This window comes from Drosophila albomicans, chromosome 3, assembly GCF_009650485.2.
Source record: "Drosophila albomicans strain 15112-1751.03 chromosome 3, ASM965048v2, whole genome shotgun sequence".
In the NCBI taxonomy this organism is placed as follows: domain Eukaryota; kingdom Metazoa; phylum Arthropoda; class Insecta; order Diptera; family Drosophilidae; genus Drosophila; species Drosophila albomicans.
In genome coordinates, this window is record NC_047629.2 from 39,476,545 (window position 1) to 39,502,423 (window position 25,879).

The 25,879-nt window shown below is 41.0% G+C and overlaps 7 protein-coding genes across 10 annotated transcripts in view; 6 read left to right on the top strand and 1 right to left on the bottom strand.

The window, feature by feature from the left end:
- Positions 1 to 9: 9 nt before the first annotated feature.
- On the top strand, positions 10 to 7,028 carry LOC117569559 (uncharacterized). Its single transcript, XM_034250778.2, has 6 exons — positions 10 to 157; positions 212 to 518; positions 1,533 to 3,587; positions 3,643 to 3,842; positions 4,212 to 4,349; positions 4,408 to 7,028. Exons 1-6 carry the CDS (start codon positions 149 to 151, stop codon positions 6,832 to 6,834), a joined length of 5,136 nt encoding a protein of 1,711 aa, XP_034106669.1. The 5' UTR covers positions 10 to 148; the 3' UTR covers positions 6,835 to 7,028.
- Positions 626 to 1,534, top strand: LOC117569566 (uncharacterized). Its single transcript, XM_034250788.2, has one exon. It carries the CDS (start codon positions 831 to 833, stop codon positions 1,482 to 1,484), a length of 654 nt encoding a protein of 217 aa, XP_034106679.1. The 5' UTR covers positions 626 to 830; the 3' UTR covers positions 1,485 to 1,534.
- Positions 7,029 to 7,119: 91 nt separating the features above from the next.
- On the bottom strand, positions 7,120 to 10,228 carry LOC117569560 (dnaJ homolog subfamily C member 16). Its single transcript, XM_034250779.2, has 2 exons — positions 7,484 to 10,228; positions 7,120 to 7,359 (listed from the first exon to the last, which is right to left on the bottom strand). The coding sequence occupies exon 1, from the start codon at positions 9,907 to 9,909 to the stop codon at positions 7,567 to 7,569; it is 2,343 nt and encodes a 780-aa protein (XP_034106670.1). The 5' UTR covers positions 9,910 to 10,228; the 3' UTR covers positions 7,120 to 7,359; positions 7,484 to 7,566.
- Positions 10,229 to 10,570: 342 nt separating this feature from the next.
- Positions 10,571 to 15,362, top strand: LOC117569565 (E3 ubiquitin-protein ligase sina). 4 transcript variants are annotated; one of them, XM_034250787.2, is made up of 3 exons: positions 10,571 to 11,560; positions 13,588 to 13,813; positions 13,871 to 15,362. In XM_034250787.2, the coding sequence occupies exons 2-3, from the start codon at positions 13,699 to 13,701 to the stop codon at positions 14,644 to 14,646; spliced, it is 891 nt and encodes a 296-aa protein (XP_034106678.1). In that variant the 5' UTR covers positions 10,571 to 11,560; positions 13,588 to 13,698; the 3' UTR covers positions 14,647 to 15,362. The 4 variants fall into 4 exon arrangements, with proteins under 4 accessions (XP_034106678.1, XP_034106675.1, XP_034106676.1 ...); XM_034250784.2 differs by having other exon boundaries at positions 10,572 to 11,560; positions 13,588 to 15,362; XM_034250785.2 differs by having other exon boundaries at positions 10,572 to 11,146; positions 13,588 to 15,362.
- A 665-nt stretch (positions 15,363 to 16,027) lies between these two features.
- LOC117569564 (probable E3 ubiquitin-protein ligase sinah) lies at positions 16,028 to 17,346 on the top strand. Its single transcript, XM_034250782.2, has one exon. The coding sequence runs from the start codon at positions 16,263 to 16,265 to the stop codon at positions 17,217 to 17,219; it is 957 nt and encodes a 318-aa protein (XP_034106673.1). The 5' UTR covers positions 16,028 to 16,262; the 3' UTR covers positions 17,220 to 17,346.
- A 289-nt stretch (positions 17,347 to 17,635) lies between these two features.
- LOC117569562 (coiled-coil domain-containing protein 22 homolog) lies at positions 17,636 to 19,591 on the top strand. The gene has a single exon (XM_034250780.2). It carries the CDS (start codon positions 17,741 to 17,743, stop codon positions 19,403 to 19,405), a length of 1,665 nt encoding a protein of 554 aa, XP_034106671.1. The 5' UTR covers positions 17,636 to 17,740; the 3' UTR covers positions 19,406 to 19,591.
- Positions 19,592 to 20,566: 975 nt separating this feature from the next.
- Positions 20,567 to 25,879, top strand: part of LOC117570787 (four and a half LIM domains protein 2) — a 71,692-nt gene continuing 66,379 nt past the window's right edge. Inside the window, exons 1-2 of the mRNA XM_034252633.2 lie at positions 20,567 to 20,653; positions 21,743 to 21,960. Of these exons, the coding sequence (XP_034108524.1) occupies positions 21,883 to 21,960 (78 nt within the window). The 5' untranslated portion in view covers positions 20,567 to 20,653; positions 21,743 to 21,882. The remainder of the gene's footprint in view (positions 20,654 to 21,742; positions 21,961 to 25,879) is intronic.

The window sequence follows — 25,879 nt, forward strand, 5'->3', positions numbered from 1 at the left end:
TTAGAACATTTAGCTGTTCATCTCTAGCCAAAACGTGGTTTTGTGTAAAAGTTAAAGAAAACGAATTTGCAAGAAATAACAAAAACACTGCGCTTTTTAATGTCCAAAATAATAACAGCGATAAGAAAATACAACAAGGACTGGCACGATGAGCGATGTAAGCAGCGTCAGACGTCATAGCAGTCGTATCACATTGTGTGTTTTTTTGTAGCTTGAAGAAATGGACAACGACAGACTGAATGAGCTGGAGTCAATACTATACGCTTCAATACATTATAGTGATGCAACAAGTGAGGAGCAACATGGCAAGGCTGAGGATGTGGATGCGCGGTCGATGCCACCACCTTTGCAACAACAACAACAGCAGCATCGCTTTGTTAGTGGAAAGCGTGTTATCAACAATGCAACAACAACAATTGGCAAACCACGTTATTGGATAGACAACAAAGGCGAAAGCAATGCAACAATTGGCGAATCTACCAAATCACCAAAGACAAGCGAAGTGCCGCCAAGTGAAGGTCAGTATAATATAATATATAGCGTGTGTAATCAACTCACGTGCATTTTGTGCAAATGTTTAAATGAGCACTGCAACTTGTTCGAGTCTTCGTTAAGCATACATACAGACTACAGCGAAGAAATAATTCACTCTTGTCTCTTTTAACAAGCATAGCTTGCTGTAAATCAGTTAGTGAGCTAGTCCAAACAATTTTCAGTGTGCAGAATATAAATTTCACTTGTTTTTACTTATCGACTCAAACTTAAAAAATATTCCAAATTATTGTTGACATTCCAAATTTCAAACCGAATTCTGTCTGCTTTTTGGCATCATGACGCAACATTGGATGCTACACGCTATTTACCAAAAATTGTGCGAAATTAATCATTGTTTTATCATATGGCTGACCCTTAAAGTGCTAGGCGTTGTGCTATTCTTGGACTATTATTATGTCTATTATCGCTATGATTTGCTCTACTGGATAGATGAAATATCCCAGCATTTGTTGGCCTACATATTATCCTGCATAGTGCTCGTGATGATGTTAAAATTGTTATCCTCGGTTCAGGTGATCACAACCGAAGCATTCTTTAATCGAAATACGCATTGCATCATGCGACCACGTAAATTGTATGAGGAACGTTATAGACGCTTTGTCTTGATGCGACTGGTGCAACAACTGGAGACAGCGTTGCAGCAACGCAGCACAATGCCAAACGATATGCCACATGATCTGGCAATGGTGGAAGATTTGCATTTATTCCATCAACAAATCAATCAAGCAGTCAACGAATTTCGCAATGCGGTGTCTGTTTTACTTTGGCCCAATCGTGCTGATTTGCAATGTGATGCCTCGGTGCTCTACGCTATTGATGAGGCACAGCTCGATGGTTTGGTTGCACAGGGCTATAGCTTGAATAAACCCGAAAGTATTGATATATCCAACGAACACATAAAGCAGTTGCTAAATCCAGTTGGATATTAGTTATTACAAGTCAATAAAGTTATATTAATTCCACGGTTTTGCTTGTAGATGAACCAAAGACGACGGCGCAGCCAAAGCGCATGTTGCCGCCGCCACCAGCAACCACAGTAAATACCTCGCAAAAGGCCAACAAGGTCAACAACGCCAAGAAGAACCATCCAAAGCCAATCAACAATGTGCAACAGTTGCTGCAGAATCAGCAGCAATTGAAACGAAAGCATCTGCAACAGGCGACTAAAAAGCAACAACGTCAACAGCTTCAACTGCAACTACAGCAACAAAGTCAGCAGGAGCAGCGACAACATCAGCAGCAACAACAACAACAGCAGCAGCAACAACAGCAGCAGCAACAACAACATCAGCAGCAGCAACAACATCAGCAGCAGCGACAACAGCAACAGAAACCACCGAAACCACAAACAACCTCTAAAACAACAAATGATGATGAACCCGAGCGTTTTGATCAACGTCTTTTGGTCGCCATACCTCCAAATTGGCCAAAAACAAAGCGGGAGCCGGGACAGCGTGCTGTGGCGCCTTTTGGCAAGGCAAATCGCAAGCTGGAACAGCTTCAGAAACTAGAACAAAAGCGACAGAAATCGAAACAGGCGCGTGCCAACAATAAGAAACTCAAACAAAACAATGATCAGCCCGTGGAGATGATTGATCTGGTGGATAGCGAAACTTCGTCGAATGCAGATGATGTTGTCATTGTGCCTCTGCCGCCAGTGCCAATTATTGATGTGGATGCCAGCGAGGATGAGCAGAACGACGACGGCGAGGAGGCGAAAGAGCAGTTTACTCAACCTTATCTAGAGGAAAATGCCATGGATGCCGCCGACGTTAAGCTGGGTGTCAATTGTGCTGTGGAGCCGGCAGCTTTATCATCAGCGTTAACTTCGCCCTGCAATTCTGTGCTTTCGAGCGATGATTTCATTGTACAAAAAGACACGAGTCGCCTGCTGGCGGATCATGCACGTGCCACCGATGAGGATTTGCTGGTATTGACTGAGAATGCAATGCGTAATGCTGCCGAGCCAGACAGTCAAACTATGGATAGGGAAGAGGTGCTCGACAACTCATCCGAATACGAATTTGTGCCACCCTCTAAGCTGGAGGAGATTAAGCAAAACTTTCGTGTGGATGAGCAACAATTTCGCGCTCTCGATGTCTACGAGAGTGAATCAGATCTCACCGAGAGTGGCATTTATTGCAAGGCCAAACAGAAGGCGACACCAACGATTATACGCAGCGTGGACACCGACTCGAATTCCAGCGATGTGGAGGCTGTGATCGAGGATAATGTGGTGAAGACCAAGCGACTGCGCAAACGTCGTGCCTCAAGCACCAAAGACACACAATCCGATCCAAACAATGAGCTCGATGCCGATGAGACGGACAGCGATAATGATGATGTGGAGGCCACCGGAGTGCCGGGCATAGCTCGTGGCATGGCTGTGGAGCGCTGCAAGCGTAAGATACGACGCATTAGTCAGCGACGTTGCTCGGAGAGTGCGGTCAACACAGAGCCCAGGAAGCTAGCGCCCATCGAAGGCAGTTCGGACAGCGGTGCTGAGGATGAAGCGTTGCCAACGGCGCGACAGATTGCGGAGCGTTTGCTGAAGCAGGAGCAACAGAGGGAAATGCAGGCTGTGGACACAACCGAAGATGTGGCGATGGTGAGCGAAGGCTCCGATGCCAACACTGAGGAGGAGGCTGAAATTAATGAGGCCATTACGGAAGATATGAGCACAGTATTCAAGCGGATTGATGCGAGTACACAACGCTCGAAACGCACTCTGGAAGCCAATGAACAAGCGACGGTGAGCACCACAGGGGCGCAACCGGAAGACGAGGATGAGGACGATGTAGTTGCTGTTGAAATGCAAACTCAGGACTTGGAGACAGTGTTAGATGAAGAGGAGGAACAGGTGGAAAAAGAAGAGGAATCTGTTCTGCAATTGGAGCACAATATGTCAGAGCTCAAAGAGGAGTTAACTGGCGGTGATCTTGTGGGCTGGAATGATGAAATGTGTCGCTTCTACAATGACAGCTGGAATGGTGAACAATTCAACATGGGCAAGCTGCTCAAAGCCATGTCAGGTAAGTGCTATCTATTGACTTCTAGTTGACTTAATTAATTAATTGCTAATTACAGGACAACGTCACGAGTGGCGAATTTCGAATGCAGATCGCTATCCGGTGATGCGCAAACGCTCCAATCTCAAGTGCACCAATTGCTTTGAAATGGGCCACATGCGTGCCAAGTGTCCGCGTCCACGGAAACCCGTCACTTGCTACACCTGCGGCACAACCGGACATGCCGAGCCACGCTGTCCAAATGCCATTTGTCTGGGCGTAAGTTCAAGCTTTAGTTTATAAAATTGTGTTAGCTATTGAAAAGTGTATTCTAATTTCGTGTACAGCAAATATGTGTGTAACAGCCAGGAAGAAATTTTGTTTTTATTATTGATAAGCATTAATAATTTATATAATGTAGATTGTCTGTTCAATATTTGTGTAGTAGTAAAAATATTGTCATTAAAAGATATTAAATGCATAATACGTATTATTTTTGATGACGATGTTATTGTAGATTTCGAATTTGTAGACAAAAATAGCAGAATAGAAGAATGTTCAGCAAGTATCTCATAAGCAAGCAGACTTGACTGTAGCTTTCTTTTGTTATTAATGTTATCATTAATCACATCTTATGTATGTTTTCAGTGTGGTGCCAAGCAAGCGCTCTACGTGCAGAAGTGCAACAAGTGCTCGTTCCTCAGTCGGATGATTTGCCAGCTGTGCAAGATGCGTGGCCACAGCACGGACATGTGCCCGGACAAGTGGCGTCGCTATCACTCCACGGTAAGTACAATGAAATTAGCTTTTACTCTCATTTATTAAACGACTTTTGCTATTGCAGACACGCTCCAATGTGTCGCTGGAGTCAAAAGTTCAGTATCGCACGAAGCATTGCAGTTATTGTGCGGCACGTGGGCATCTGTTTGAGGATTGCCGTCAGCGCATTGGCGAGTATCGCAACACCAACTACACCACCACGATAATGTCGCATCAGAAGGTCTACAAGGATCGCGGGGGACCGTTGAGCTATCTGGGTGATTCCTCCACATTTTTTTCAATCGAGACACCATTTCATTTCAATTGGAGTTCGGAGTTTTCTAAGAACAGTTGCTATGCTCGCTTCCTGAAGGCTGTGGGACTTGCACGTCCGCAAAAGAAAGCGCAGACGGCAACGTTGCAACAATCGCAGCAACTCAAGCGTTATTCGAATGATTATGTACCCAATCCTTTGGTGCAAGCAGCACTTGGCAACAAGACAACGACTTCGACTTCGCCTTCGACTTCGACTTCAGCTGCAACTATAACTGCAACTTCAACATCAACTGCGACTGTAATAATCGACGAGTTGCCTGAGCCGGAAGAAGATGCAGTTACAGAAGTTATTCCCATGCCTGTGGAGGAGACACAGCAGCAGGAGTTTGTTATTGATACTCAGAGCAAGCCAGCAGAAGCTAAGACCACCGCAACAGCTACAATAGCGACAGCATCAACTCCCAGCAAGCCCGCAATTAGTAAGCCCAGCGTGACGCCTCACGACCTGGACTCGGACTCCAATTACAGTTTTTCCGAGCACTTTGAAGTACCTAGCTCAACGACTACAACAGCGAATGATGTGGAAATCGTAGAGGACACAACACCAGCAACCCCCAAGTCAGGGCCGATGGAGAATCTGCCCGAAATGATACCGTTGAGCTCAACAGCGGATGACAACGAGGAGGAGAACGTCAACTTGAGCAACAATCGCTATTCGCAGGGCATTTCAATGTGTGTGACCAGCAAGGCGACATCCACATCCACCTCGAATGCAGCAGCAGAAGAAGCTGAAAGTTTACCCGATGTGCCTTCGGAAGCAAAGATATTGATGGCACAGGATCAGACGCAGTATTTGTTCAGTCCGGAGGGTTGTCAGTTCTTGACAGCGTCGGCCAAGAAGTGCAATGTGAGTGTGCGCATGGATTTCAAAGAGTATGGCTATGTGCTGGTCATTTACGGTCTCAAAAAGAATCAGGAGGAATTGCAGCTGATGTTGTTGCATCGCAATCGGGAGGTTAAACGTCGCAGCAACGATATCCAACGTCAAAAGCCACCCAAACGCATCGATGTGCTCATACGTTTCCTCCGCGACGGCATTAATAGCTTAAACACCGATCTCGGTAATGCCAAAACACATTTCATACGCATTAAGGAGCTGGAGGAGATGAACACCAAGAATGGCTTTAAGCTGGCCGAACGCAAGCGACGCCTGCTCAACATGATACTGTTTGGTCAGGCGGGATTGGGCAATGGCAGCATGCATCTGGATCAATTGTTGGTCATACTCAAGCGTCTGCTGGAACTTTCGCCCGATGAGAATGCTACGCCGGCAATGCGCAATGAGATCGAAGAACACTATAGCGTAATCTTTAGTGCGCAACCCAATGACAATTATGAAGTTTTGTTGCAGAACTACGCCAAGCTGGACATTAAGAATCGACTCAAGTCGTTGAATATCGAGCCAGCTGTGTTGGGTTTAACGCCTCGCAAGGCGAATGCCACGCCGCGTCGACTCTCCTCGCCACCGCCACCGCCTCCCGTTTGGACACAGGATGCAACGCCGCCAGCTGCGCCTAAGAATAATCGTGTGGCCAAACCGCGTGCGTTGTTGAATGCCAAGTGGTCGGATCACCAGCAGCCAGCGGTGCCGCCACCTCCAGTCTGGCAGGAAGAGGCTGCTCCAGGCAATCAGCAGCAACAGCAGTCGCAACAACAGCATAATAATCGTGTAGCAAAGCCACGCCATCAACAGCAGCAGCGTCGACAGCTGCCATTGCCGCCCATTTGGCAACACGAGGAACAGCAGCAGCAACACAACAACAACATCAACAACAATAAATTGCGTTTACCCAAACAGCGAATGCAACCATATGCCAGACCAATTGGCCAGCAGCAATCACAGCTACCTTGCAACAACATGCAACAGCGTGCAATTGCCACTGGAGGATTGCACCTGCAACGCCATCAGCCGCTGCAATCGGAGTGTGTGCGTCTTTTGGCTGGCATGGAACGTGATTCGTCGTCGCGCAACAACATCAATACGGATTCATCGAAGCCATCGATATTCTGGTCACGTGAATCGCTTCGCTACCTAGATGAAATGTTCCGCACAACCGCGAATCCAGAGACACTGGAGCGACTGCATCGTGTGTTGGATCGTTCGAGACGCGGAGAATTGTCGCACAATGATTATCGAGCCGTGATTCGATTGCACTCGCTGATGGGGCCCAACTAAAAGTTGTGCTTAAATACTGGGGGGATATAGGGGCGGGAATTATAGTTATATATGTTTATATATCATCTTAAGACTAGACATGAGCTTACAAATGGAGTACTACTAATAATTCTATTAGAATATGTGGGTATGTCGAAGATATTACCCAAACAAACAGAGAAATGAATAAAAGAAATCTGGACTTTTCAATTTAATTGTGTAATGCACTAAACTTACATTTATTCTTTGGTAACAAATACAAAAAAACAAATCGATAATTATATAAATTAATGAAATTGATTTAGCTTGTGGTGATATTTGATCAACGAAATACTGATATTGATGCTTGATTGATTTAGCAATCTTTTCTTTTTGATAATGGCTGATCATTGATTTGGCGATGCAAATGTTGTTGGCAGTTTCCTTGACTTTTGGTCCACATCAAGTTTTGGAGAATAGGCAAGAGGAGGAAGGCAAGCTACGCTACGTATTTTAAAGTTGAAAGTTGAAGAGCAGAGAAGATTAGTGGAGTATAATCCTTTCGTTCTGCAAGCACAAGAAATGAGAAATGAATTCGAAATCATTTTTAAAGAAAAACTTGCAATAAATAGATAATAATTTATTTGACTAGATGCGATTTACAAAGAAGGGGAACGACAAAATAATTTACATTTTCAATTATTTGTTCTGGTTGCTTTTTTTTTGTTATTTGTTATGTTGTTTATTCATCTAAGCTGCGAGCGCTGTCTTTGTCTACTTAGTGGGAAAATCGGGCCAATAGTTAATATAGTATCTGTGTGTGGTGCCCTCGAACAATCGATCCAGCCAATTGCTGAGACCATCCAACAGATTGTCCTCGAAGAGCACATTCGATTCAGCATCGGATTCCTCCGAATAATTCACGCCCAGAAAGTTGCCAATCTCTGGATCATCGTTGCGATCCAGCAGCTGTTTGGTCATCTTAATCATACGCTTTGTGCCACGAGCGCATTCCGGATGCTTGGCATGATAGACGCAAAAATACTTGCGATGTCCATTTAATGCTATTACGGTGCCCACACAATTCCGTGGATTAATCTGTAGATTCTGATTTGTGCATAACGATAAGCGTAACAGTTCCGAATACCACGACAAACCCTTCTCGATCAGCATGTGGCCAAACAGCAGCGTCTTGGTCCGTCTATACGGCCAAACCGCTCGATGATATGGCGGTATTAGCTTCGTCCGACTCTGCAGATCTGTAATCAAGAGAATCGTGCGACAACCGGGTTTCAGCAGACGCACCAGACCATTGTACTTCTCGGCTCGCAGCTCATAGAGCTTCAATTCAGGCGCTTGCTTGCTGGGCTTATTATTGCACAACCCGTCGTTGAGTTGTCCTTGCGCCTTGAGGGTTTCCTCCTCGGCGCGAACAAAATACATCATCACATAGCCGATGGCAAACATAAAGGCAATTGTGCCCAGCAGCGAAAGAGCGGCAAACAAATGCTCATCCTCAATGTTATCGGATAGATAATCGACTAGATAGAGTAAACGTGTAATCCATTTACTTAGTATGCCCTGAGCATGCTCATCCAAGAGATTCTGCACATAAGCCTCATAGGTGAGGGCTTCATTCGTTTTCAATAGACGCTGTATGGTCAAATTAATCTCATGTTTTGTCGTATTTATGGCAGAGTTATTCAAATAATCTGTGGTCTTGATATCCAGCTTCGCACCATCGACCCATTCGTATTTGATCTGTGTGCTATCGCGTCGCCAAATGACCACGAGACGCAGCAGATTATCCTCGAAGGAACCTTTGGAAATGGCATTCAAGAAATCCGCTTGCTTCTCCTTGTACATATAGGCAAATCGCACTCGCTCCGCACTGTAACCGCTCTCCAACGCAATGTGTCGCAATGCACCGCGTGCTATGTCATAATCCGGGGAGTTCTCGGTGATGAGAACGACACACAAACGCTTGCGGGGACGATTCCATTCGGCGGGACAAACGCCCTCGAGCACCTCTTGCGACGAGAGTCGCGGCAGTGACAAGTATTGATTGGATGAGATGATGTTCTCTAACGTTTGCGTTGGTATATCCGCCATGGAGATGCTGGCCACCGCACGCAACGAATCCTCATTGAAGAGAAACAGTGTATCCAGCTTGGGATTCACTTTAAAACGATCTGCGATTAATTTGGTATTCTTATTCGTCAGATCGACGAAACCAAAGGCGACGCGATCGTGAAAACCAAAGGCAGCGATCAGATACCTTAATCTCGTGGAACTTCTTGGTTCCAGGACCAAGGCACGCACACGATTATCTGTCCAGCCCTTTAGGAACTCTTCCAGATTATCATCGTTGATGCGTTGTCCGATCTTAAATGGCATTTTCTTGCGTATAAACTCGGCCAGTTTCTGTTGTGTATAAACATTCTCACGATACACATAACTGTGACCACTCATCACCAGGACCATTCTGGGAATGCCATCGGCACCGGTTTTCCTTAAGATGCCCGGTTCATGGGCCGCATTTATGGTGGCAAATTGCACACCGAGAGGCTCAAAGGTGTCGACTAACTTTTTAAAGGCCGCCACAATTCTCATACAGCCAAAACACCAATCATTGTAGAACATGATAATATGCAATTTGGTTTTGCTCTTTGGTATGATTGTTTGTTCGAAATAATTCGAGGTAACGGACAATTTGTGATACAAACTTATGTCCTGATCGAAGCCAAACTGTTTGCCAAAGAACTCCTCAACCGGATCGAAAGCGAAACGATTATAGCCGCTATAATCGTGCTTTTGTCGCAAATAATGCGAATCCTCGCTTGTGATTCCATGTTGATCGTAAACTTTGCGTCGCTCCTGATCGTTGAGCAGTTCATAGGCTTTTTTGATTTGCACAAAACGCCTCTCTGCGTCCGGATGATTGTTTTTATCGGGATGCCATTCTTTGGCCAATTGTTTATAGGCTCGCCGCACTTCTTGCACCGTTGCCGATCTCGTTATGCCAAGTTCCTCGTAGGGATTATTGAGGGCACAGTGGGCGAGAGTAGCGAGCACAGTGAGTGCAGCACAATATAGTATCCAATAATTGGCCATCATTGTGTCGAATTTATTCTATATATACTGTTATTTTATTATCCCGTTTTTCTTTTAATGGGGGTTGTTGGTCCGTCGTGTGCTCCAGATACGAGGCGTATGATTGATGTGGAGAGTTATCGATTTTTTGGTTTTTTGCTTGCTTAATTTAAATAGCAGTTGATTAACACGGGATTAAACGCTTTTGGCAACGCACATGGCGCTCCAATAAATTTGTTTTGTTTTATTAAACAGAACAAATTTCGTTTTGAATTCTTTTTCTATGCTAGTTACAAATTTAATCGCTACACCCCCGACAGGGTTGTCGCGGCGTCTAAAACTGCAGTGTTGTCGTGTTGTCGCAAAAAAACAAATAATAAATGCAATCAGTATGCTGTTTATAATTTGTGCGGTTGAAATTTTGAAAAAAAATTTAAGGTAAATATTCAGTTGTTAAATACATATTATTATATACATTTAATAAGTACACGTTTTTCATGTAATTTTGCTGTGATTTTAAAATACAAGCGCTGCAAATATAGCAACAACCAAATAATAACTTTAAACGTAGCACAACACTGAAATGCTGGTAGTGTGACCAATTACAGTATTTTCAATGGGCGCTTGGTATGAAAACACTGCAACTCGTACATCGTATTTCCACGAAAGTAGTATATTTTTGGAAACTTTAGTTGCGGTCACGCTGTGTACAAGGCAAATTAAAAGATAAAATTAAAAATAGCCAGAAAAATACGCGAGTGTGACGTGCTAAATAGTTAAATAGTTGTGCCTGGCAATTTATAAGAATGCCCACATAGACTGAGCACATCGTGCAAGTGTTTTTGTGCAATAATAAATAAAAGGAACAACAATATTAGAAATAAATTTTCAAGCTTCTTCGGCTACATTGCACGCAGAGCAGCAGAAAGAAGCAAGCCACTGCCTGCTCCCCTCTGCCCTGCCCTGCCCTTTAGCCGTAGCATTCGCAGTCGCAGTCGTTTGTCTACGTTAAGTTGCGTCCCGTATGTAAATGTAACCGATGGACGACGAAGGCGAACCAAACAGATGATATTCACGCTACAACAACAACGACCACACAACAACAACAAGAAAAAGCAGCAGCAAACATGTACATATAGCCATCAGCATATTATTCAATGAGTGTGTGCGCGAGCGTATAAAAGAAAAATTAGATAAAAACGAAAACGAAAAATATATAAAATGAAATTAGCGCACGCCTGAATTTCGAGTTTGGCGCAAGGTGAATCGAACCGAACCGAAACTGAATGTTGTACATACATATAATACATACAATACAAATACAATACAAAAAAAAGTGCGACGAAAAACAATTTTCAACTTTTCTCTTTGTGCGTGTGCGTGTGCGAACCTGAAGTGCTGCCACCTGCAATTGCAATTTGCAATTGCATTGATTTAAGCAACACACAAACACATACATACAAACATACGTGCATAAAGAGGATATACATAACGTACATACAAACATACACTCACCTCATACATACAAACTTATGTGCATATATGCATGTGTGTGTGCACACATACACATGATGGCTGACTGATAAAAGCCTCAAACTCACACAAACATACACACACACATGCAAAGGCAGCGAGAGACGCACACACACATATAAACACGCATACAGCGAGCTTTGTAAGTTTACGTTTATGATTATTTTGTAGCTGTTTATTTTTACACACATTCACACCCATACATATATAAATTCGCATTATTATTGTTGATGTTGATGTTGTTGTTGCTCTAACATATCGCTCTGCTTTCCGTCGTTTTCTATTTGATTTTGCAAACTCATTGAAAAAAAAGTAACAAACTTAATTACATTCATGGCTTTAGTGCAGCAGTAATTACCCCGCCGACGACGCTCTCCCCTCCCCCTCTTTACACTGCTCTGCTCTCTACTCCGCTCTGCCGCATGGAAATTTTCTTACGGTACGCAGCGAGCCCCCAGAGCCAAATGTTAATTATGTGCCGCTACCACAGCCACAACTACCATCCCTACCCCTCCCTTAGCCACCCTCATAGTCAGTGTTCATTGCTGCCACAAACGAAGCCCATATTGTTGTTGACGCAGTTCGCGTCGCATTTGTTTATACTCCTTACTCACACACACACGCTCACACTCACGCATACTCCCACAAATTTTGGAGCGTTGCACTGTGATTCTGAGTCGCTGCTAATTTAATAAATGCATTCAAAAAGAATGAGATAATTTCATTTCATTCAATGTTTGTTACAATAGAGCACTTCTAATTAAGTTGAGAGAAAAGAAACATTTTTATTTAATTTAATTGTTTTCAAAAACTTCAATTTTCTACATTATGTTTTAGGGAAGGAAATAAAAAATAGATCACTCGATTGGCCACATAAAAATAGACAGAGTTTACCTAAAAACTCTTAAAATATAACACAAAATATTGAAAAATATGTTTTATTGTTAAAATTGGGTATAGGTTTCTACGGAATTTAGTCGCATTTTTATAAGCACATCAACAAAATCGCGTAATTAGCTTTCTGGGGAGTCAGGAATTCAAATAACTGAATGATTAGATTTAGGTATCAACCATTTTTTGTATAAATCGTCTTGCATGCAGAACGATAAGAAATTAACAATATCTTTAAGCACGATTTTATTTTTTTAAAAATTTGAGATTGTTGAGAGATTAATATTGAAGTATGAAATTTTTTTGCCAATCTGAAGTCTAGATTGCAATTTTACCTAAAAGTCTGAGCACTTAACGACCAGTTCACTGTACCTCAATTACACTTAGCAGCCACGCTGCATTTGTTATCGAAATTCACTTAACTGTATACTTTTCTCACTAACAATATAAAACCAAATATAATAAAATAGAAGACACTAAAAAATTCCATTGCTTCACTTTAATGCCTTCTCGCTTAGTGGCCAAATTTTACAGCTCAGGTCGAGGCCGTTAAGCGAGGTGTAGGTGTGTAACAGATTAGATAATTATTTAACCAGTTTACACACACATTTGAATCACTGTGCGTAGATCATCACGCTCATGTGTCGCAGTTCGAATGGCGGGCGGTACGGAATGAAGCCTAATGGTCGCATTTTTCATCACTCTGATAAGAGTGGCTGGCATTCAAGAAGTATTTGCGTGGTTTTACACGCGTGTAAGGTGAACGCGCCTCAAACTCGTCTCGGTATCACAAAACACAAACGCAAACACAGAAATACGGCAAATCAAAAGTGAAGTCAAGCGAAAGAAGTGCGGCGGGCCTTCAAAATGACTCAGCACAGCAACAACAATAGCAACATTAACATTAAGTTTAACAAAGAAGCTACAAATCTATACCGTACGACGTGCTAATGTTAGTCGTAATAATTATGATTGAATGCAATTGGATATTTGTGACAGTTGACGACAATTGTCGAGCAGACAAATTGAAGGACGGTTAAGATTAATTGAACGTCTTTCAGTTGTTTGCTATCATTACGATTTGTAATAACTTTTGTGTATCGATTGAGTGTCAATCAAACTCAAACTGTGATCTTCAATTATTTACTAACATTCCCATACATGTCACATAGAATTTCATTGTAAAAAAACTGCATGAATCGAGTAAACATTAAGTGACTAATAAATGACGAATTTGTTGATGTCTTAACGGGTTTTTCGCTTTGTCTAATTTTGCAGTGACACACGATAACAATATAACTTGAACTTGGCACAATTCACTGGCGCAGGAGGAGGAAGTAGCAGGCAATCACTCACACTGAGGATAGTTAAATAGCACCAAGAAGTCCAATGTCCAATAAAATCAATCCCAAGCGACGTGAACCGACAGCAGCAGCCGCTGTAGCCGCCGCCACCGCCGTTGTGGCGACCAATACGAGCAGCTCGACGGGATCGTCCAGTGCTGGTAACACATCATCGGCAAACACATCGTCCTCATCCAGCTCATCACTGTCGTCCGCAGGAGGCGGTGATGCTGGCATGTCTGCCGATCTAACATCGCTATTCGAGTGCCCCGTTTGTTTCGATTATGTGCTGCCACCGATACTGCAATGCTCCAGCGGGCATTTGGTATGCGTCTCGTGCCGTTCCAAGCTCACATGCTGCCCCACATGTCGCGGCCCCCTCGCCAACATACGCAACCTGGCCATGGAGAAGGTCGCCTCCAATGTGAAATTCCCATGCAAACATTCGGGCTACGGCTGCACCGCCTCACTCGTCTACACTGAGAAGACGGAGCACGAGGAGACCTGCGAATGCCGGCCGTATCTGTGCCCATGTCCGGGTGCCTCGTGCAAGTGGCAAGGACCGTTGGATCTAGTCATGCAGCATCTAATGATGTCACACAAGAGCATTACAACGCTGCAGGGCGAGGATATTGTGTTCTTGGCCACCGACATCAATCTGCCCGGCGCCGTCGATTGGGTGATGATGCAGTCGTGTTTTGGCCATCATTTCATGCTTGTGCTGGAGAAACAGGAGAAATACGATGGCCATCAGCAGTTCTTTGCCATCGTTCAGCTGATCGGGTCGCGCAAGGAGGCCGAGAATTTTGTGTATCGCCTGGAATTGAATGGGAATCGACGTCGTCTCACCTGGGAGGCAATGCCGCGTTCCATACACGAGGGCGTTGCCTCGGCCATACTCAATTCGGATTGTCTGGTGTTTGACACATCGATTGCGCAACTCTTTGCCGACAATGGGAATCTGGGCATCAATGTAACCATATCTCTGGTCTAAAACACCAACACACACACACCCGGTACATACATACAACATGAACATACATCACCAACACACAAAATCCAACAAAATGATTGAAATGATTATGTGCATCGTTTCTAAAACGATTTTCGATGATTTTCGATACACGATTCTTACACCACACACATACAAATTATATATACATATATATATTCCTTTAATCGTATCGGAATGTATATAGAGCATGTGTGTGTGTGCGTGTAGATCGGTAGATTGTCTGTCTGTATGTCTGATTGTCAGTCTCTTGCCTTTTGGACTGGCAATAATTATTATTATTAGTAGTTCTAGGAATATTTCATTTAAATAAGTGAGAAATGCAAACTAAGAAAATTAAACAAAAAAAGAGAGGAAAGAAAAACACATTTATTCTACCGCGTGTTTTTTTTTTTTTTTTTTTTTGTATTTGTGGGTTTTAGTTTAATTTAGTTTGTAAGCCGGTCGACGTGGGGGCATAAAACTTGGAGCGGAGCTGCCCACCATCCACAATCCATACCACACTCGAAACAAATACACACACACACAATACACGTACACATCTATTACATCTTTACATCTATACAACTGAGAGCAGCTAGTTTAGTTAATGTAAATTATTTTATACGAAATAAATTGTAAATGCTATAAAAGTAAACATCACTTTTAACGACAAACAAAAAAAAACAAAACAACAAAAAAATCAACAAAACATAACTAACAAGAATAATGCAAAAATAAAAACTAATTGATATATAATGATAATTATATAATTAACTCGAGAGTTGTAAGCTACAAATTGCGACAATTTTTGTTCATGCCAAACGAAACGTAACAGTTTTTTTTTCTCGTGTAAAAACGCAACTCGAAATTATAACAATAATACGATGAAACATCCTCCCCCCTAAAAAAGACACCAACAAACACACACTTTATACTAAGATTTGTATCCCCAAAAAAAGCAACAACAATAAGAACACCAAACAAGAAAAAGAAAAAAAGCAATTTAATGTTTAAATTTAACTAGTTTAGACCGATCTCCCGAACAGTTGATTTTATTTGTTTTCTGCCTAAGTTTTTCAACATTGTCAACAAACAAAAACGTTTGCAATTGGAAATTGTAAATTGAGCAGTTGTTTTTTTACAATTAACTGCAATATGTTTAGTTTAAACAACAAACAAACACACACACAACAACAACAACAAACACACACAATGACAACTACTACAGAAAATGAAAAATAAACGTGATTAGTAAAAAAAATATTAGCAAAAAGTCTTGCAGTAAAATCATTTCTCTTGACATCTAGTTGACAGTTGATTATTTTTTGGAAGCAGGCTTCGCCATTCCCATCGAATTGTTGCAGCAACCCAGACAAATTTAAATTTCAGTTTCCTTGAAGGCCTAAATACAATTGTCTTTTTCTCTTCCTTTTTTTTTGTTTTTATTTTAACAGAACTAAATTGCCAAGCGTACGAAAAATTGACAGGCACACTCCAACTTTTGATTAAACACATTTTGTTTTATAGTTTCCTTCTTCTCGGTTCGCTTTAATTGCACTTTGACAAAATTTCCAATTTGCTGCCAGTTCAATAGATTTCCCAATCGCAAAACTCAAATGCAACCACGTCGACAGCGCCCCAACACGGATGCTCCACCGACGGCCAATGCTCTGACGCTGCCCAAGGATACGAACAGCGGTCAGGAGATGGAGACGTCACTCGATCATCACCAAATGGAGGGCAGTTGCAGCAGCAGCGGCGGCGTCAGCATCGATTGCGATAAACCCGCCGAGACGGCAACCCGAGAGTTTTTGGTCTCCCTGCTCGAATGTCCCGTCTGCTTCAGCTATATGATGCCTCCAATTATGCAGTGTTCGCGTGGTCATCTGATCTGTTCGCAGTGTCGCAACAAATTGAACGTCTGCCCCGTGTGTCGAGTGCCCATGACCAACATACGCAATCTGGCCATGGAGAAGGTGGGCTCCAAGCTGATATTTCCCTGCAAGCATGCCTGCTATGGTTGTCGCATGCGCTTGTCATATGCGGATAAGAAATCCCATGAAGAGGACTGCGAATTTCGTCCGTACTTTTGCCCGTATCCGGATGAGAAATGTGTGTGGCAGGGCGCGCTGAAGGATGTGTATAAGCATTTTGTGAGCACGCATCAGAATGTGATCACGATGGAGGGCACAGATATCATATTTTTGGCCACGAACGTAAATCAAGTGGGAGCACTGGACTGGACCATGATACAGTCGTGTCATGGCCGACATTTTCTGCTCTCGCTGGAGAAGGTGCAACTGGGCGAGGGTTGTCAGCAGTATTTTGCCGCCTGTCGTATGATCGGCACTATGCGCGATGCAGCCGATTTTGATTATCTCATCTCGTTGGAGGCCAACAATCGTACACTTAAATGGCAGTCTAAGCCACGCTCTATACGGGAAAGTTTCGTTACGTACACCAATGCTGATTTTCTGGTATTGAACAAGTCAACGGTGGAGCTCTTCTCGGAAGATGGCAATTTGGCGTTGAATATCATTATCAAAAAGGCCGACAATGGAGTACAGGATTGAGCAAATAGCAAAGTACCGTAATTCCTCTAACCATTGTGTCGATGGTCCAGTCCAGTCTCTCAATAGTGTACTTTATATTCTCTATGTCCGCCAATATTACGTGGTAAAACTTAACATTTGCCAGATTTGTTCTTTTCGTTTTCTTCAATGGGTGCATAATAGTTTCTATAATTTAATATAGACTCTGAAGTATAGAAATATGGCATTGAAGTCACAACAACTTCAACTAGAAGATAATATTAATAATGGCGTATTAAATCGATTTATTGTGCAATTTCATTTTGTTATATTTGAGTTTGGTATTTTCGCGCTACGTCGATAACTTTCTGAACGCTATCGAGCTATTCCAAGCGAGCGCAGTGTGACCATTGCTCGTATATCATTTATTTGGCGACCAATATACCGCAAAAAAACATCCATAGTGCATTGCAATACTCAGCTTGCGGTCACGCTGAGTGAAAGACCAATTTTTTTTTTGTAATTAAAATGCCAAAATAAAAGTAGATAAATATAATAATATAATGGACGAGGTGGATAAAATAATCATGCACCAGCTGCAGCAAATCGATGCCAGCATTGAGCCTACGGATCAGCTGACCACCTTTACGCCTGAGCAAGTGGTGCGAGCCGTGTCCAGTTGTTTGCTGGAAATCAATCCAACGCTGACGGAGCTGCCGCGATCTTTGCCGGGCGGCGCGATGGCACAACGTTTCAGCGCGGCCACAGTGCTTGCCGAGCGATGTAAGGAGAGCGGCTACCGCGGCGACATTGGCTACCAAATCTTTCTCTATCCCAACGCTGTGGAGCTGCGACGTCTGCTGATGTTTCTCATTGAACGCTTGCCTCGGGAACGACAGAATGCGGACAGCGCAGGCAAGGCAAATGCGCTTAATGCGCGCGAGCAACTGCAGCGAGAGGTGCGCAAGAAGCTGACGGAACAACTGAAGGCGCCTTGGGTGCCGCAATTCTGTCGTGCGGTGGCCAATCGTCAGAAGCAGGGCTGCAGTTGTCAGAGCATCGAATTTAAGCCACATCTGAATCTGAACATTCCCGGCGCTAAGCTGGCCGAGCGCAGCAAAGAAGTGCAACAGTATTTCGAGCAATTGGCACCGAATCTCTTTCAACAAGTGGATGCCAGCTCCTATGATCTCATTGCCTCGGTGTTGCACAAAAACGATCTGGAGCGTTGGGGCGAATTGGTGCCGTCGGCTGTAAATGTATTGAGTGCTCGGGAAGAGGAAGTGCCGCCAAGTCCACTGCTACAGGTTGCGGAGAAGCTACCCGAAAACTCAGAGGCACCAACGCCAGTGCAACAATTGGGTGACCAAGTGCAACAGTTGCGTGCCCAAGCGGAAAAGTTGCTGGCACAGCGCAAAACACTCAACGCCCACCTGGAGACACTTAAGGCCAGGGAAGCTTCAGCTGCAGGCGAGCTGGAAAATATACAGGCAGTGCTGAAGCTGCACGAACGCAGCTGTTTAGTGTTGGCCGATCCCGAGGAGAATGTGGCCAAGCTGGAGGCATTGCTGCGTGCCACGGAAGCAAAGCGACAAGCGTTGACTCAACAGTGGCAGGATTATCGCAGTCCGCTGTTGAGCACTTTGGACACGCTCAAGGCGGCCAAGGATGCGCAGCAGGTGCAGAACGTGCGCATGGGCATCGAGCAACTTGAGCTGGAGCTGCTGGCGAAGACACAAAAGCACAACGAGCTGAGCGTACGCAGCGCCCAGCAAACGCATCAAGCGCCACGCAAGGAATACACGCGACGCATACATGAATTTATTGGCAATATACGCAAGCAGCGAGACGACATCGATAAGGTGTTGGATGATACGCGTCAGCTCCAGAAGCAGCTGAATGTGGTTGCTGCGCAGCTGGAGCGGCAGTTCAACTATACAGATGATCTGCTCTTTCAGAGCGCCAAGCACGATCTGCATGCGAAGAAGGCTTACAAGTTGTTGGCCCAATTGCATGCACATTGCAGCGAGCTGGTCGAGTGCGTCACGAATACGGGCAATGTCAGCAAGGAGATTCGAGAGCTAGAGGTGCAGATCGATGGAGAGAAGTTGAAGAATGTGCTGATCAGTTTGCAGCAGATCACTGGAGATATTCAGAAGTTTGAGCAGCATATTCAAGAGCTGCAATCACAAATACGCACAGTGGAGAATGCAATAACGGCGGCCTAAAAAGCAAGAGAAACGATATTAGAATATTACTTACTATATATTAGTGCCAATTATAAAAAAAAAAGAAAAACAAAAACAAAAACAAAACAGATCACTCACGCATAGCGTAGTTTCTCGTAGCCAATTTATTATTCAATGCATTTGCAAAACTTTCAATAAACGGACCTGAGCAATTTCAAAACGAAATTCAATTTACATTTTTTCAAAATATTTATACACTAGCATATGAGCATAATGATGACGCGCACAGTGGAAACAACATGCTTCAAAGCATTCCATTCTCTTTAACTCAAAACGCTTCGCAGTGCAAACGGGCTATTAGCCGGCAATGCTCTCTCATTAGTTCTCTCTTTGCGAGCATGCGCTCTCATTATACACTTTCAAAAAGTCACACAAATAAGTCAACGAAAACGTGTTGAGCTTAACAGTCAAGTCTATAAATATTCCCAATTGGTATTTGGTTCAAATATGTAGTTAAATTAAATAAAAATAAGTGATGTAGTCAGAAATATTAATTTTTATTTATAAAAATATATTTTATTATATTACAGAAATATCGAGTCTTCAGAAAAGTGTAATTACTTGTATATTAAAATATTTCATCTATTCAATCTTAATAAAACAAGATTTTTGTTATATTACAAAAGTATCGAGTTTTTATAAAAGATTAATTTGAATGTGTATTATAATATGTTATCGTAACATAAATAATATTAAAGATAATTGAAAGTTAGCTTGTATTTCTGTGTATATATTTATAATAATGCTGCTAATGATCATTTTGATTTTTAATGGTAAATTTATAAACATTTTTCTTGACTACTTCCCCCAAGTAAAAACTTTAATGCAGCTTTTACACATTGTTATTCATACTTAAATAAAAAATAATAAAATAAATTTAAATAATGTTTTTGTTAAATAAATATTGATAGAAATATAAAAATAAATTTATTTATTCAGCAATATTTGTAACTTTTAATTGAATTAGATTTTATACATTTTCTGCCTACCGCTAAAAAGAGTATTTGGAAATGGTGATGCTGCCTGGTTGCTTTCTCTCTTGTTGTACTCCCTCTGGCTTTTTGAATCTGAAGCGGCAGTTATAACTGCCGGCCCCGGACCCGGCTGTTAGTTGTTGCTCGCCTTTTGAAGTGTTTTGAAGCTGCAGCGCGTTGGCGGCCGTCGTCTCGTGTGTCGTGTTTTCGTTTCATTTTTGTTGATTTACTTTCGTTTGTTTTTAATTTAAAAGTAAATTTCCAAGCCAACCAAGCGACCACTTTAGCAATGTTGCCCTAAGTGCCAGTGTCTAAGTGCTCAAGGGTTTCTTTTTCATCTAAAAATTATATATGTGCAATACAACAAAAATACAACAAAATACAACTAAAATAAAATAAATAAACAAAAAACAACATATCAAAATAAAGCACTTGAGTTGTGTGTTCTGTGTGTGTTTCAGTGTTTCAGTGTTGCTGGGTGCTTTTGCTGTGTTGTTGTTGTTAGTGTTAGTGTTGGTGTTGCCCTGTGCCGCTCCAGAACTCGTTTGTGGCCTAGAGTTTTAGGTTCTTTTGCATGCCGCGATAACAAGTTTAACCGGTGTGCGTGTGTGCCGCGTGTGTAATTGTGTGTGACTGCTGTGCTCTGTGTGTGTGCTCTGTATGTGTGTGTGTGTAGTGCCTGTGTGTGTGAGTGTTTTGTGCCTCCTTCAACAAACTGTTGCGCTTGGTCGCTGATGACGTCGTCGTCGTCATCATCGTCATCATCATCATCATCATCGGGGCTCTTTTTGCCTCGTTTGCTGCAGGTCATAATTAAAAATAAAAATACAAAAAAAAATTAAAACGACGCTTGACCAATTGAATTTCAATTAGAATTGCAAAACAGTGAAGGTCGCGCCACGACTTTGCAGACAACAAAAAAACAACAAGTTTTGAACAAAAAAGAAAAAACAGAAAAAAAACTTGGCATGTGGCCGGCCGGCTTTGACTGCGGCTTAAATGTTTTTTCTTCTTTTTCGTAGGCCGCTAAAAATAATTGTGAACTCGTCTAACGGACCACGTCACACCTGGCAGCAGCAACTACAGCAACAACAACAACAACGCACAATAATCAAACCGCCATTAATAAATAGTAATAACACCAAAGTGAATTATTAGCGAGCAAGTGAGCGAGAGCGAGTGACAGCAAAAAACAGAAAAAAATACAAAGTGAACTATTCATGTTAGCAGAATATATTTTTAAACGACTACGCAATAATTTGTTTAACTGAATTTGCAAAGCAACAACTGATAAAATTGATAATAACCATAAATTGAAAATTTTCTTTATGTATGTATATAGCGAAGGCGTACGCGCAACGAGTGTAACGAAAAGCAATATATAAGAAACAAATTAAATAACAATTTTAATTAAACATAGTAATAATTGCAATTGGCATTTTGCAAAAGTAAAGAGAGCAGCGTATCAACGTATCATTAAACATGACACCATCGCCCACAAAGGAGCTCATGAGTGCGCAAACACTTTCACGACGTCCTCGGGAGGAGTTCGCCGAGAAGGTGAGTAATACATCTACATACATCCCACCCCCCCTCTCTACCCTCCCTCAAATGTCCTTTCCAACTTGGCCATAAATACTACTCAATATCACCTAGTGGCTATTTATAAACTATGGACTTCCTCTGCTTTTATTAATCGACCAAAAACCAACAAAAAAAAAAAAGAAAAGAAAATTTATAAAAGTGAGAAAAAAATAGAAATAGAAATGATTGTGCTTTGTATTCTTGGCATGGCTAAAAAATATAAACATTTGTGCGGCTTTTGTTTAATTTTGTTTGTTTGTCCAATGTACATAGTAAAATAGTACATTGTACATTGTACATAATGTAGTCTGAGCACATGTAGTAAACATACGAATGTAGTAACAGATCGGGTTAAATAAATAAGAGTTCTCTTTCGATCTTGTCTGTCTTCTATCATTAGCCAAGTTAAACTTGGACTTGTTTCCAATTACCTGTAGTTTTTTTCTGCTTTTTAATCACATGCCACACACAAGATTTGGCTCTGACTAATCATTGAAATGGCATTTACCGTCGTTCCCGGCCAAATGTGATTGATAAGATATCAGCAATCGACGTCAACTGATAATGTGTTCGATTCTGTTGAAAGCTCGCAGCATGCACTTGTGTGTGCCTCTAAATATAAAATATTGTTTTGAAATTTGTTGTGAATAGTTAGGTAAATATAATTGAATACTATAGTTCAGTAATTAATGATGCACTGGGGAAAATCAGCTTTTAAAATACATACTTTTTGTATGTTGTGTTGTTAATTTATGCTTTTTAAAGTTTCGAGCAGAGTGGCAAGAGAAATAAAATTTATGTTTTAAATACTATAATTAAAAATACTTGCAGACATTAGAATATTTTAAAATATGTGTTAATTACTGATGTTTAAAGTTAAAGTAAATACATTGAATATTTGTATAATATATGTGGAAAATGTCGTATCAAAAGTGAAATAAGCGTCTACCAAAATATTGCTTTATTTTGAATAAAGATGAATTTTATAGCTCTTGATTAGCACTTAAATTAGAGCTAATAATGCTTTTGGAATTATTTTACTGTTTTATGATATTTGCAAACATGTACGAAAACCAACAAAAGAAAGAATTTAAATAGTAAAGTAGAAAAAGTTTCTAAAATCAATCTTAGCTGTAAATAAAGTGCTAAACTAGAGCTATAAGAATAACCTTTAGTTATTTTTAAAATTGTTTCAGTTCATGTTTTTTTGTTTGCACGGGACATTATTTGCCAGACAATTACTTCGTTAAATATTTTCAAGCTTGAATATTAACTCTCTAGTAAAAATAATTAGTTATCTTCTCTATTTTGATTATATAACTTAAACATAAAATTTTTTAAAGCTTATAGACATGCAGTTATTTACTTGGAGTATTATTTCAAGCCTTGTCTTTCAACTATTTAAATAATTGTAGGTGTAGTTTCTTACATTGAGACAAATATTTTGTTGAATAAGAATTTGTTTAATAAATTAGCTGAGACAATGTCAAACTCGTTTCAATAACATGACAAAGACGTATACATAATTTGTATAAAATTTGTATCATCATGACATAAATTAAGTATACGCAGTTAATTTGTTTGAAATATTAGACACTGAAATTTGACACTAAGAAATAAGAGTATAAATCGAATTTTATTGAGCCGGTTTCAATAAGTGATATATTGTTTATTATTTTCACAATAATGTAAACCTTTCAAATTTACACTTTAATGAATATTACCAAATAGGAGAAAAAGGTTAATTTCACATTTTTTAATTTAGTTCATTTACGTAATAAGAATAATATGAGAAACCTGAAGAAAAAAGTATTTAAAAAAAACCGTATTAGATCATCTACTACTTGAACGTCGAATACTTGCCTCGATTGTGTCACATTTGTGCAGTAATACATTTCAGAATTAGGCAATAATTATTTGCATTCGCTTTTGCTTTAGCTTTTTGCATTTTTGTAGACACAATAGCATCTGTAAAGTATTTTCTGTCAGGGACACATTCCATGCGATTTGTTTGTTTGCCTGGCTTTGTTCCCGTTTTGCAGCTTGCAGTTTTGCAGTTTGCAGTTTTGCCGTTGACGTCACAAATCCATTTGAAATGCAAAAAAAACAGCGAGAAACAAACAATAAAAACAAATTCGACATGGCAGCTTAAGTTAAGCGAGAGGTCAATGAGTTGCAGCAAAATACAAAATAAAAAAAACCAAAAACACAAACGATGACAGAATGAGACTAAAAAGACTTGTAGCTAAAAATTCCAACACGTTTGAGTTCGGAATATTCGTTATTATAATTCGATTATTGTTCTCGATGCTGTTCAATATATGTGACTATGTCACACAAATAGAGAGATAGCAAAGTGAGAGACAGTCTCATATGTAAATCTTATAATTTACAGCTTGTATTGTTCTGGTTCGTTGCTTTCACAACGCTTTCAACGCGACAGCAGCTTGAGATACAAATGTATCTGTATCTTCATCTCTCAGAGTAGTTGTCGACACCAACAACATGAACAAGTCCCCAGAGTGAACTCTTGAGAAAATAAGCCCAATCAGCGAAAATTGTTGTGTGTGCTTGATTCATTGATTGATTTGCAACAATTCCACAACCACAACGGCCAATGTTAATTTCATTTCAAACTTTGCTGCAGATCAATCAATTTGCTGCACACGTTGAAAACATTCTTCTTTTATTTTCGGACTGTCTGTATTTCTTATACAGAGTATATCGCATGTTACGATGTTCTGTGCGATGGCATTGGCCAATTTGTTAGCTGGGCTCGCCTTTAAATGCGAATCGCATTGAGTTATAACCAGACAAAAAGACAGAAATACTGACAGACGGACAGAAAGACGGTATCATCAGCTTTTGGGGCGGTTTGTGTTGTCGTGCTAACAGCTAATTTTGAATATTCTGCATATGTGTGTTTTACAAAAAGGAACTGGAAAAAACATCAACAAGAATTTCAGTTTTAAATTTGTGCGCCACATAACTACATGCCGTGCGAAATCTGATGCAATCGATGAGATCATCACAGAACCTACAGCAAGACACAAGACCAACAACAACATCCACATTAACAACAACAAAAATGTTAAGCGAACCCGAACTTGAAATGCCATTTGACTCGGCTACACGAGCGTAATGAGCCGGCAATAATATAAAAAATAAAGAACGAACGAAAAAAACCTACTTAATACGTAATAATAATGAAAAACCCAATTGTTTAATTCGTAGAGGCGTTAAACTTAAGATTGCAATTTCCTCACTTTAGAATTCCTCGGCTTCCAAAAAAACAGCTTGACTCATTGCTCAACTGATCAGCATCGCTGTTTCTTTCTACCATTTGCTCTCTCTCTCGTTCTTTCTTCTCACTCAACAAATATACCCAGCTTGACAAGTGAGCACAAGGAGGCTGCGTCAATACGTAAAGCTGATTAGCGGTTAGTAGAATTTACATAAATGAAGCACAGTCATGTTTTGACAGTAATAGACCCTTTACTTTTTACAGGTTAACTTAAAATCTGGAGTACTCAAATACATTTATGAGAAATATTTATCAAATTAATAAAAATTTGGCATTGTTAGTTGCTCTTCACCCAAAGTTTATATTGAAACCCAAAAGATATCTTGTAACTAAACTAAATTTGAATTAGAAAATTTGTATTTAAATAAAAAGTAACCAAATTCATGCTTAGGAATATTCTTCTACTTTTAATCCAAAGTAAATACAAATTACGAAGAATCTTTGAGAAATTTAAAGAACCGATATAAAATTATACCTTTTGGTAACCTGTTATGTTGTGAGTTAAATTTTGAGATAACAGACTCTTTAGAGGGTCTAAAATTGATATCAAAGGATCGTAAATGCTTGCTTTTTGCCTTATTCCAAGAATTT